Source organism: Chaetodon trifascialis, chromosome 8, assembly GCF_039877785.1.
Source record: "Chaetodon trifascialis isolate fChaTrf1 chromosome 8, fChaTrf1.hap1, whole genome shotgun sequence".
NCBI lineage: Eukaryota > Metazoa > Chordata > Actinopteri > Chaetodontiformes > Chaetodontidae > Chaetodon > Chaetodon trifascialis.
Genome location: NC_092063.1, coordinates 4,393,333 through 4,406,359, shown reverse-complemented (window position 1 = coordinate 4,406,359; position 13,027 = coordinate 4,393,333). Strand labels below are relative to the sequence as shown.

The following is a 13,027-nucleotide window of genomic DNA, read 5'->3' as shown; positions in this document are numbered from 1 at the left end:
AGGCAGGTGCTTTATGTTCGTTTCCCAAACAATTCAATGCACTGATTAATTGCTCCCCTCAGAGCAAAAGGCTGAAAAGCCAGAACAAGGCCTACAAAAATTTATTTTGTACATTAACATCAAATGGGACTGACTGGCAGTGTAAAGTTGACATTCTAGGTCATTTTTCTGCGTAGTTTTACTGTTCATGACGCAGATTATGCTCTGCTGTGTGTTTTTGTCTTTTGAAGAGTGGGTTACCCATATTTTCACATCAGAAACATGCAAATGCACACAAGTGGAATGCAGAGCTGTAGGATTCATTTGAATAATCTGGATGAAAACATCCAGAAATACCCTCCCTCCGAGATTCAAGAAGGAAACCCAAGTGAGGGTAATTTTTATTCATCATGTTTGGAAAATAAATAGCTTCATCTCATAATAATCACAATGCATCTTTAGACAGTAGCACATATATCATCAACAGGGAAATTAGCTAAAGTCATATTCAAAACTCTGGTAAATTGTGAGGGTCCATCTGCATTTTTGCAAGGGCTCATGTGGAAAAAACTGCACTGACAAAACTTGGCTAAAAGAGCACAGAAATGGCAAATCGAGATCTGTTTGTGTTGTTGTTGTGGGAAACCAGGTGACACAGAAAAGGGCACGTAAAGAGATCCATTACATTAAATTAGACATTGCTGCATGAATAGTTCTGCTTTTTGTCCCCGGTCGCTCGTTTATCACAGTGTTCATTTTAGAAGCCGAAGGATCAAAGATGAAACAGCGTGAAGAGGTTACTGCTGACATGTCATGCATAAATGATAAGGGCGGTAACAAATGGCAGCAATAAACACGTCGACTGAATGGCTTGCTTCCTAAATTACAGCCTTATTCATTAGTCGGCTGTGATCGTTAGTAAAACCGTAATAAACTTCTTCTCGTGATTGTAAGCACTCGGAAAGGTCAGTCTGTGAGCAATTTCAGTGAGGATTGTCATATTAGAAAAATTACACAAATTTACAAAGAGCCTCCCTGAAAAAATATTACAAGTCGATCCGAAAAAAATGTCCCTGCTGGCAAACACGGCCTTAATTATACTCACAAAAACAAGAGCTAGAGGGCTGATAAACACATCCTGCCTGGTGCTGCGATCAATATGTGACCTGCATGTCAGTGATCTCAGCGTCAGCGCTGTCGTGTTTTCTCGAACCATTGTCCTCGTTCGTCATTGTGCTATCGTTAGTCTGTGCATCACCAGCCCTCTTTGTTAATACGCAGTTTCCCAAACTGCTACAGTCAAACCAGCATCTGAGCCATCTGGCCGGAATAGAAATTCCTCCCACAGAACGACCTTCTGCCTCTTCTCTACCATCCGGTAGCAGGAGAAGTTTCTGGTAAACACTTCACATTACATGGACGGGGCAGGAGGGAGCCTGAGTGGGGTACCGGTGAAGGGCAAAGAGAGGAATGTGTCACTGTAGTGCTGCAGAATTGCCTTCTTTAAGCTGCGTTACTGTCACACCAGAGAGGTTATAAATGTAAACATGTTGTTGTTGCTGTCGCTGACAAAGTTGATTTGGCACTGCTCCAGGCTGGCAATATCCCCAATGTCCAACTCTGACAACAACTGAGTTGGGTCTGTGTTTGTTGTCAAAACCTTCTGTTTCTCCTGCTGCTGTTCTACATCCTGCACCGGCTCTTCTACCTCCCGCTTGTCGACTTTGCTGTCCTCCTCCTCCTCCTCGTCCTCCTCCTCTTCTTCTGTGATGGAGCAGAGGCGGGTGGCAGTCCCGGGGTTGTCGGCGGGCGGTCTGTAGTGGCACTGCCCGTTCAGCAGCCTCCTCAGTGGCATCAGGGGCACCACCTCCTCACCCAGCAGCTGCTGCTGGCAGTGCCGGAAATCGCTCTGACGCTTCAGACGCTTGAACTCGCTGAAGGCGGAGGTGGCGTTCTGGTAGAGGCTGTGGGCGATGGCCTGGGCCTTCTCTGACTTGCTAACCAGGACGGCGTGACACCGGAGCAACACGGCCATGTTCTTGACCTGGTGCCTGTAGATCCAAGCCAGGATCTTGGGCCGGCACGGGTCAGCATTGCAGTAGGTGATTCTGTTCAGAGAGTAAAGATGGATGGGTTTCTTCTTCCCAGATTTGTCAGCACTCATCCGGATGCCTTGCGGTCCCACCGTTAACCTCATCTTGACACTCTGCTCCCCGTAGTTGCTCCTCGCCCAGATCTTGGCCACTGCCTCCTGGGTGCAGCCTTCCCCCTTTGCCGTGATGGTGACCACGCTCCCCAGGTAGCGCACATTGTAAACAGGCTCCTCTTTGTTCAGTTCCACCTTCTGCCGTTTGGTATGAAAGATGCTGCCCACCCAATCGAAGGGGCAGTCCGGCAGCAAGTCCGGACAGGAGCGCAGCAGAGAGGAGAGGATGGAGTGGTAGGTCAGCCCAGTCCCCAGGCTCTTGGGTTTACTCTTGGCCTCATCCTCCACCAGGACAAACTTATTCCTTCTCCAGGGCAGCATGTTGTGGGGGGAGTTGGAGCGAGCGAGCCCCTCAGCCGCTGCTCTCGTCAGCTCAGGAGCGGGAACGCCGGCGTGTGCGAGGCGGAGAGAAAAAGCAGAGAGAAGCTGCTTCTCGAAGCACAGAGGAGAGACTGAGAGCTGCGAGCCTCATCCAGCCCGTTCCCCCGCTCGCTCCTCCTTCCTCTCCTCCTCCTCCTCCTCCTCTTTCTCCTCTGGTGTCTGCATCATGCAGCGCTGATCAGTGCAGGAGTCGTACAGCCCGGCGCTCAGGCACCCTCAACCCCCTCCCTGCTTCGTTGTTGTGCTTCCAAATGGCTCCCTACCAAAGCATTATTTATCCTTCCAGCTTCGCACTGAGGTGTCACTGTATTTTTGTCTGTTGTAAACCGGAGGAAGAGGGTACACCGCCTCCTCATCCTCTCTCAGGGGACTTCTGCGACTTGTTAATACTGGTGTAAAAGTAAGTCAAGTCCATTGAATGTAATTAATTGTTCTGTTAAATGTTTAGTGTGATGTTTACAGGAGCGTTTTAACAGAAACACAAAATCGCAACCTGGTGTTACTCTCAAGTCACTGAATAACAATTACATTTAAGCCTGATTACTTGAGAAACACAAATGACAGAATTTCAATCGTTAACACAAACAAAAAATGCATTAAATATATACTATTTATAATATATGGTTAAATAAATTACAGCGTGGACACGAAACTTTAAGCGATTTTACTGAATAATTCAAGAGCAACTCGAGGGAAGTTTGTGGAGTTAAAAATAATTTGTCAGCACTTTACTGTAAAGATTCAGAGGATGAAACATAAATTATGCATCTGAAATAAAGCGTCCCAGTATATTTGTAACTGATATAGTAATTAATATTCTACACGGTACAATTACTGAAGGCAAGTCAGATTTTCAAATGAAGCAGTGGAGGAAAAACATGTAGAAACTCTCTCATCTACATTTTGAAGTAAATGTCATTTCATTATTTTCACCAGGAACAGTTTGGGCATTTTTCTTCCAGCACAGGAAGTGATTAGGAGGATGGTGGCCGGTCAAAAAAAAAGCACTTCAGCTGAGGTTAGAGAAGTTAGTGGTTTCAGTTCAAGGTGAATAAAGTAAAGACATCCTGCCTCGTGCTTCAGGTCACAATCGACTTTTTAGTCGGGCTTAGTCAGGTGACGTCCATCTGACAGGTGGTCCACTGTTTGGTCCTCTGTCCAGACTGAAACATCCCAACAACTACTGGATGAAGCAAACTCACTTTGATGATCAATTTATCCAAAACTTTATGATCAAACAGCCTCAGATATAATTTGCATTTAGTGCTAATGTTAGCATGCTAACAAGATTGTTTAACTTGTGGGTGTCTCTGGCTCAGAGGTAGAGCAGGTTGTTCACCAATCAAAGGATCTGTGGTTCGATCTCCAGTCTCCATGTTGAAGCATCCTTGGGCAAGATGCTGAGCCCCAAATTGCTCCCGTCCTGCCATTGGCGTGTGATTGTGTACGTGTATGAATGGGTCCCGTCCATTTACCATCGAACTTCAGAATGTTAACATTGTCTGTGTGAGCACGTTAGCGCGCCGATGTTAGCATTTAGCTCAAAGCACAGCCTCACAGAGCTGCTGACAAGGCTGTTTTGTCTAAGATTAAGCAAATCCAACATTTTTCTCAAAACATTACCCCTGCTGCAAATATGGAAACATAACCATGAAGAAAAGTTAATCAAGCTTGATTTAATTGCAGATATTCTACAAAACAACATGAATACTGTATGGCAATAAATAAAACGCATTGAGTGAACAGTTTGCAGATAATTATCATCATTCATTAAAGGCTTATTATGCACATAAAAAAAAATCAGGGCGGCATTGTTTCCCCAAAAAACATGTCTGCTACTGCAAATTAGCAGCATAAATATTTCATTTCCAGCAGATTGTGTTGAAATTCAGCGCAAAGTAGGAGAGAGCATGGGTGAACATCTGTCCCATATTAATGCTGTGTGTCCAAACAGCTGGCTGACACTGTATAAAGAGGGCAGACACAAGGCGGCTGCTCTCTTAGTGGAGGGATTCTGGTGCAATGAATCACACGAAGAATCATCTGTGTCTGCGCCGGCCAGCGTGGACTGAGCTGTGTGCAGATGGTGGATGAAGTTCTCTGCTGAGAGGTTAGTTACTGTGGCAACACTGCAAAATGAATCTCTTTTTCTAACCCCAGCGTGCTGTGAATGAAATGAAAATGAAAAGAGAAGTAAAATTGCTTAAGAGACACTATCTCACACGTAGATGGGATTTATTCCAATTTTTAAAGGAGAGAGAAAATTTAAGCGCAGAACTGGCTTGAATTTCTTTTCTGTTCTTGTCTATTCACTTCTCTTTAAAACTCCCTGTTATTATCAGTGGCTGAGGATGAAAGCTGTAAAGAGCTTCTTTGTAAACCACACGCGTCGCCAGAGGGCATTTGGCCAAATTTAAAACTGTTTGGAAATGGTGAAAACTGATTTAATGTTTTGAAATACTCCGGGCAGTCTCCAGAAAGAAGCCACTACCCCGTAGGAATGATTAAGGGACTTTTGCTCTCAGTCTACTTGGATGTTTAGTGAATAAAAAGTGGAACTAGGATCTGATCCAGGATGAGCTGGTACAGTATCTTCTTGAGCCTCCAAAGACACTGAGATTGAGAGGCTTTATACAAACAGCTGTGGTCCCATAAATCACCTCTGTGATGCCAGATAGCTCATCTCTAACCACAGAAGATTAACGCAGACCCCAATATGCTAAATTGAAAAAATCCATCATGGTTTGGCCTTTACAGAAATGGATGCAAGTATTCAGTATTGACTTATCTGCCACCCGAGTTAGCATCCTGTATGAGAGCGTTGTTTAGTGAAAACAGGAAATGTCTCCACTCTTTTGTGCGTCGCGTGGCCGGGCTTTTAATCTCCTGGCCGATACTGGTTTGTACGACATGCTGCAAGAGAAAGCAACATAATATAAAGATTCATGCATGAATTCAATTAAACACTGTGAACACTGTGTGCTGAGCAAAGACAAGCTGTGTGAATGGAGTACATTTTAATAAAACCCCAAACTATTTCTTATGTATGCGAATGAGCATGTTTAGAATGTTAGCATGCTAACCTTTGCTAATTAGCTCTGATCAGGAAGTACAGCTGGGGCTGATGTCATTAGTTTTACTGGATGAATTGCAGTTATAGCCTGATGGTGGCGCTAAATGCATCACTCAAGTACGCCACTGTCATCACTGCTAATACATGTTGAGATATTTTACTGTAAGTGAAAACTATGATTGCTGGAGTCACTGGGAAAGGTCATCATCCTCTGGCCGCCATGAATATCTGTATTAAGTTGAATTCTAATACATCCAACAACTGGAGAGATTTCAGTAAAACACAGAAATGTCACCCTCATGGTGGCACTAGAGGAAAAATCAGGGGATTGCCAGAGTCAGTAGGCTTCATCCTCTGGGGAGCATGAACGTCTGCACAAAACATCACAGCATTTAGATATTAACACACTGACATCGCCGTCTGTGGAGCCATGTGGTTATCGTGGCTAAAAACTGCACATTTCAGAGAGAATACAAACCGATGTGCCGCTCGGCCCTTTGCTCCAGAGTCGTCCTCGTTTCCTGTAACTCTTCCTTCATCCCTCTCTCCTCCAGTTGAACACACACATCCTTTATCAACTCACACAAGCGACTCTGGGTGCAGAATGCTATCATCGCGATCCAATTAGTTTTATCGGAGTGACACCCCTGCCTCACCTCCCAGATTCTCCTTTCTTAGCCTTAGTTTCTTCTCATTGCTCTACAAGACCTCCTTTTATCCAGGGCAGTGTATGCTCCATATTTCTGTCTAGCAAGGCAGCCTAATTGAATTGGGCTCTCTCTTCATCACGCTACACTTACCGAGCCGGTGTAATCAATGAGAGGGGCCTTGCGGAGAAGGTCTCGGCTCTTAGATGGTTGATTTATGTCTGTACGTGACGGCGGCGGCGAGGCAGCCCAGCGCACAGAAGGAAAGATGACAGAAAGGACTACTGTGCTCTTCATATATCAGACTGCGACGCCAACACCCAATCAAAAAAACAGATACTGTACACATCTCACAAAAAAATGATAAGAAAATGTCACAAACACTCGACCTGAAGTCATTTCAATGTTGACAAAAAAAGGAGTATGAGCCTCTAGCGATGGAAATCGGAATAATTTCATTCCCCCGCTACAGATTCCCATGAGCTTCACTGAATACATAACGCCGTCCGAGTGACTCATAGTTTAATGAGGAGGGAGAGTACTGGACGTTACATACAGGAGGCTCCTTTAATCAGGAGAACAACACAGCACCAGGAGACCCACAGGTCAACTCCTCCTCATTTACCCCTGGACTATACCTTAGGGAGTAAGTGGTTTGTTAGTTTGCATGTAAGGTCAAGGAAAGAAGAAGAGCCAATTAGCCAAGAGCTAATTAGTGCAAGTTAAGATGAATGATACATGGCTTCAGTTTTTGAGTGTTTAAGGATTAATACCACTCTCGTAGCCGTGTGGTAAATATGAAGATAGAGCCAGCAGGCGGTTCAGTCAGGTATAAAGAATTTTAAACGAATACAAACTCAAATTTTGGGAAATTTGCTTATTTCTCGCCAAGAGTTAAATGAGAAGATTGATGCCACTCTCATATCACTCATATCACTCAGGGTGGAACAGTGGTAACACTGTTGCCTCACAGCTAGAATGTTCCAGGTTCAATTCCCTTCGGTGCCTTTGGCGCCTGCTGCCCTTTATCTCGAGGAAAGGGGCCTTTCTACCCACTAGATCACCACCTGACCGAATGGTGACAAAAAGGAACTGGGTCCCCGGGCGCCGCTGTCGGCTGGCAGCCCACCGCTCCTGGACTGCCACGGTCATGTGCATGTTGTCGTTGTGTTCACCAAAGCATGGTATGTGCATGTTGTGTGCTGTGATTAATTAAGTATGTCTTCTACTTCTGTCTATCAAGCTAGAGCCAGCAGACGCTTAGCTTAGCTTAGCTTAGCTTAGCTTAGCTTAGCTTAGCATGAAGTCTGAAAACACAGGATTCCAGCTAACCCGGCTGATTACAAAACAAATTCCTCAAAATATCAAAGTATTCTTTCTAAAGCTCTACAGTCTCAGTTTCCGCTGTTTAAAAGCACCTTTTGTATCCATACGTAAACGTACAAGATTAAATCTATACTTTCATAGAAATGCAGCAGTTTCTATCATTCCTTATGCACACTGTGATAACTGGACGTGACTGATTTCCCCATTTTGCATATCGTTAACATCGTTAGTGTGTTGCAGGTAAATGCGTTCCCTTTTTAAAGCTTTGGAGGACAGAATATAAAGCACAATAAAGTGTGTGCCAGATAGCTTAATTATACATTCAGTGCTTTTGTTGGGTAATCATCAGAGGCAATCCTCCAGGCACAGAATGCCAGCTGATTTAAATATCTCGACAAACTGGGACTTTTCCAAAGAATGTGCTTTTCAGCAGGAGAATAAACAGATCATGTGCCAGGATAAAGCTACTCCAAACAGGTTTTACTGAGGAGGCTCTGCTTTTGAAGTTTTTGTCCAAACACTTTTTCATCACATCCTTGATATCAAATGTTTGAGTCCATTAAAGGCACCTGAATGAAGTTTAAAAAGACCTGCGATGGATTCCATTAAAATATGTTTCACAATATCTGTCAAGTCAGAATGACATAAAAGTTAAGTGCGCTGAAACTTTGTGCCAGCCTCTGTTCAGCTTGGTATTCAAATCTGACATTTCAAAAGTTCAAAATTGGTTCTTTGGCTGCATAAAAATACAAATATTTTTTGTTTTCTGCACGTAATTACTCTGGCATTTTAAAGGGGATCTCACATTTTGTCATTGTGGCACCTTTCGGACACATTATTGCTGGATGTGTAGGTGAGAGTTTGGGTTTTTTGGAGTTTGTCTGATGTTGCACGAGCAGGAGAGGTGCAGATGCTTTATCTGAACCAATCACAGCTAATTCAACTGTCCTCCTTTCAACACTACAGCACCAAGAGGGCCCATAACAGGATCTTCTCGCCTCTCGTACTCCTCCCATAAAGCTGTTTCCCCCATCTGCTGTCGCTATTTCTGTCTGTCTGAAATCCATGTGAATGCGTGTCAGGCCGGCATTTGATCAGAAGTCGTTGCATGACAGACACAAAGGAAGTTAGGAGGTGGGAGGTTTACGTGGGCAGAGGGGCCACTGGGTCGGGAAGGTAGACTCTGTTCGCAAAACAAGGTGACTAATGCTGAACAGAAGCCTCGAGGACATTTCTGTTCTTTTGCTGTGGTTGAAACAAGGTTGCACCTTTTCCCGTCAGAAGCGAGACGCAAATTCTCGTAGGCTAATCATTCACATGTCAGGTTGATTATGTCAGACTCATTCAGCCAGAGGAGTCTTCTGTGGCAGCGATTCCTGTTACACTACTGGACCCCTGAAGTTTTTAAAAGGTAGTTCAGAGACGAGTCCATCGAAGGAAATGTTACACTAAAATTTCTCTTGGCATAAAAGAGTTTAGTTACCTCAGTGTTTTCCACCTTTTCACACATTAATCTGTGTCATCGCGTTAGCTTGATGTATGCTAACTGTACACTGGCTAAAGCAATGAATATATTGAAAATTTAATCACACCATTGTAAAATCACTAGTAATTAGTTGGGGCATATAACATTCAGTCTACGGGTTTTGGACAGTTCCACAGCAAAATTCAACCAATAGCAGCAGTTCAGATGTGTGTTTCATCTGAAAAATACCGCTAATATTGAGGCACAAGTCCTTTTAACCCAGAGCAGCTCTGCTTGCCATCAGTGACTGAAACTGGCTGCTGGTTATTTGGTCCGGAGTTTACTTTCCAGCTATTCGTGCAGAACATTGTGCACTCACAGTGTTTTAATGGGCTGCAGTGGGGCATTTTTGACAGCTGGAGAACCTGAAGTAAATCAAGAATCACAAGTGGTTCAGGAAATATATATTGCCAAAACAAAAACAAGAAAATCACTGAAGTTCATGTAGTTTCTCCACATCGATATTGCCCTTAACTCAAATGAGCTTTTTCATTTAATGGACCAGTTTGTAGGATTTAGTGGCGTCTAGTGGAGAGGTTGCAGATTGCAACCAACTGAACACACCTCGCCTCACCCTCCTTCTGCAGAAGAAACTATGGGGGACGTTAAACTTGTGAAAAACATGACAGGTGCTTTCTAGAGTCAGGTTTTAGTTTGTCCATTCTGGGCCACTGTAGGGACATGGTGGCCAAGTCTGTGGAGAAGGACCTGCTCCCTCTGTCAAACACAAAGATTCTTAAACTCAGGTGATAATACACTAATGAAATTACATTTATCAATATGATATTCAATATCTGCCAGCCTATCCAGTTAGAAATGACACATTGGAACTTTAAACATTCCTTATGTGTCCCATGAAAATACAGGTGAACTCACCACCTTTGAATGTTATAATGGCAGACTCTCTCAGTATTTTCAAAGGAATTAAAGAAATTAAATATCTTTTCATCTGGCTTTTACTTTGGAGTAATGTTATAACATTAGATTTAAGATTTCATAATTGATTTTTAGGTTATTTTTATCCCTGGTGATTGTTTTATTCTGTTTTGTTTTGGCTTTTTGTTGATCGATTTTTACACATTTTATTTTGTTATTTTCAGTCTTGCTGAACTGTAGTTACTGTTGTTTTTATTTTTCATATCATTGCTACAGTATGTGAGGCGCTTTGGGCTGCATGTTTGTATGACAGGTGGTGTATAAATAAACCTGAGTTATGGTTTTTGTTTCTTTAAAATGTTTTCTTTTGCAGTGATTGCACTGCATGGATTTTGGAGCAGAAGGACATCTTCGTTCAGAGCAGCGTTTCCCTGTTGAGAACTCTGAAGAAGTTCGGCACACACATGATGCAACGAGAATGTGCAAAGAGGCAACATATAAAAAGGCAAATTCACTTATTCTGAAATACGGTTCCTGTCAGAGACGACAGAGACGAGGCGCAATCCCTCAAAGCAAAAGGCTCATGCATTCCACTGAGCTCATTGTTATAAATCTACTGACTCATACTTTGCCTTGTGTTGCCTGACAACATCACATCTATTCCTAGGATTTTTGCTTTTGTTATCAAAATCTAACTGTGTGCATGTGTGCACAATGGTGGGAATTATAAGCAGAGCCAGACTCATGGTTAATTTGGAGTTGAAAGCATCATTTGTATGCAGCCCAGGATGAACCACTAGCTGAGCGGGTCAACTCAGGGCAAGACAGCCTTCATACCCTCCAGGTGGCCTGTGGGTGCACCATCACATTTTTATGGGCTGGAATCTATGTTAATTTCATTGTGGCACAGACTTTATGTCCTCTGCAGTGACACAAGAAGAATGTGGAAATGGTGCAAGAGACAAAGAGAATGTGAGCTGGAAATGAGTGGAAATACACTAACAACTATGAAGGTGCATAACCAGAAGACTGATAATAACAGTACAAATGTGCAAATGCAAATGTGTATGTGCCAAAAGGGTAAATGCAAATGTGCAAATGAGTAAAGTGCAAAAGAGAAAAGATGAAAAACGCAACGATATAGTAAAAATTATTCTTAGACACATTAATGACATTTAATTGTTGAACTGATACACAATTCACCAATTTCTTAATTACTTTCTAAATGGCTTGATGAATTATGTTATCTATTAATTAATAAACAATAATTGGAATATCCAATTATATTTCTTTGGGCACAGAGAGGCAAAGAGGTGAGAGGCCTGGCTTGCACAGGTGTAACTAATAACATTAATAATGAGTGCATGGCTGAATGGCCCTCCTAAAGGCAGCAGAGCGACCATTAAGGTTAGTCGTTTCACCATTTTCCTGCTACAGCGCCTGTAAAAAGCTCAGTGTCCACATGCTCTTCTCTCCTACATCTCTCTGTAGCTGTCAGTGCATGAAAAGGGTGAAATTCAGAGTGAGAAACATCAACCTACACCAAAAACAAGTGGGACATGTTGGCACCATCACCCAGACATATGTTCATCCTGGCACACCTGTGAAGATTTGAGAGTCTGCAGAACGATTATAGATGATTTCCAGCTGTGTAACAGCGCTCAACTAGATGTGCGCTCAGTTACACTGCAGTTAAGCCAGACTGAAGAGTATGTATCACAACTTATACTGCACCATTATGCACAATGTTTGAGACCTAGTCCGACAATTTCCCTGCAGCCAGTGGCAATGCACAGTTAGTCTTTATCCAAGGGGGGCACCAGCTGCATTTAATGTACAATTAACCAGAAAGAGAGGGTGATGATCTTCCTGCTGTGAATCTTTGTGAATCTGCGAGCTTTAGTGTTAGTATTGGTTCGAGACTAAGCATTCAGAAGCACTGCAATGTATGGGGAGGAGACCTCCTGATTAAATGAAGGTTAGAATAATAAGTGCAAATGATTACCACCAAATATCTATCATCAGACCTTCACACAGACTGAGGACGTTAAGCCTCAGTGCATTGCTGAACCTAAGGTTTAGATCGCGTGTGTAAATGTAAATTTTGTGGACAGCTGTGCAATCACCATTGTTTAGTTTTTTTTGTCTTTCACACATCACTGATTTCTACACAAAGCCCACAAAGGTGACATTACCCTCGTCTCACTGCCGCTTGCATTTTGTTATTATGTATTTACAGCTGTGGGTCATTCCTCCATTCCCTTTGTGAACTGCACTGAGAAACATCAGTGTACAAAAACAGTACACACAAAAATGTAGCATTTTTTGGTGTGTACACTGGCTTTGTGAGTAACTTTGTTCCTTTTCACACAGCTCAAAACCTTCATTGAATCACTGTATATGTGGTACAGTCAGTACATTTACTCAAGTTATGTACTTCAGTACAATTCTGGGCTACTTTGAGTGTTTTTTATGCTACTTTATAGTTCAACCTACATTTGAAAGAGATATATTGTACTTTTTTCTCCACTACATTTATTAGGTAGGCCACTTGTTATTTTGAAGATAGAAAAAAAAAACCATAATAAGCATCTAAAATACAAATGCATTGTTTTATAGTAAACTAAACCATCAAACAGGACAATTACAATAGTATAATAGTATAATACATAACCTAACAAGCACATTTTCTTGATACTACTTAAAAACTTTTACTTCAGTGAAATTTTGAATGCAGGAGTTTTACTTTATGGAGTATTTTACATTATTAGATTTTGAATACATTATATATAAATTGTCATTATTAAATTATAGCAGAGGATCTTAATATTTCTTGCACCACTGGTAGGACACACTGTGTTCAGGATGGGGGGGTCATCCATAGACTTTTATCACAGCAGAGAATTTCACGTGCCATAGTGGGAAGAGCACAGGTGTTACTGATAACACTCATGATGCCTCTGTTAATGAAGTCTCTCTGTACCATAAATGACTGTATGGCGCCATCTGCTGGC

At 42.5% G+C, this 13,027-nt stretch overlaps 1 protein-coding gene across 1 annotated transcript; it reads right to left on the bottom strand.

Annotated features, from left to right (window-relative positions):
- Window positions 1–368: 368 nt before the first annotated feature.
- On the bottom strand, window positions 369–2,868 carry fam43b (family with sequence similarity 43 member B). Its single transcript, XM_070969452.1, has one exon. It carries the CDS (start codon window positions 2,504–2,506, stop codon window positions 1,499–1,501), a length of 1,008 nt encoding a protein of 335 aa, XP_070825553.1. The 5' UTR covers window positions 2,507–2,868; the 3' UTR covers window positions 369–1,498.
- Window positions 2,869–13,027: the final 10,159 nt, after the last annotated feature.

Bases quoted from the DNA above. Each gene is read 5' to 3' on its own strand.
- fam43b (XM_070969452.1), bottom strand. From the start codon at position 2,506: ATGCTGCCCTGGAGAAGGAATAAGTTTGTCCTGGTGGAGGATGAGGCC.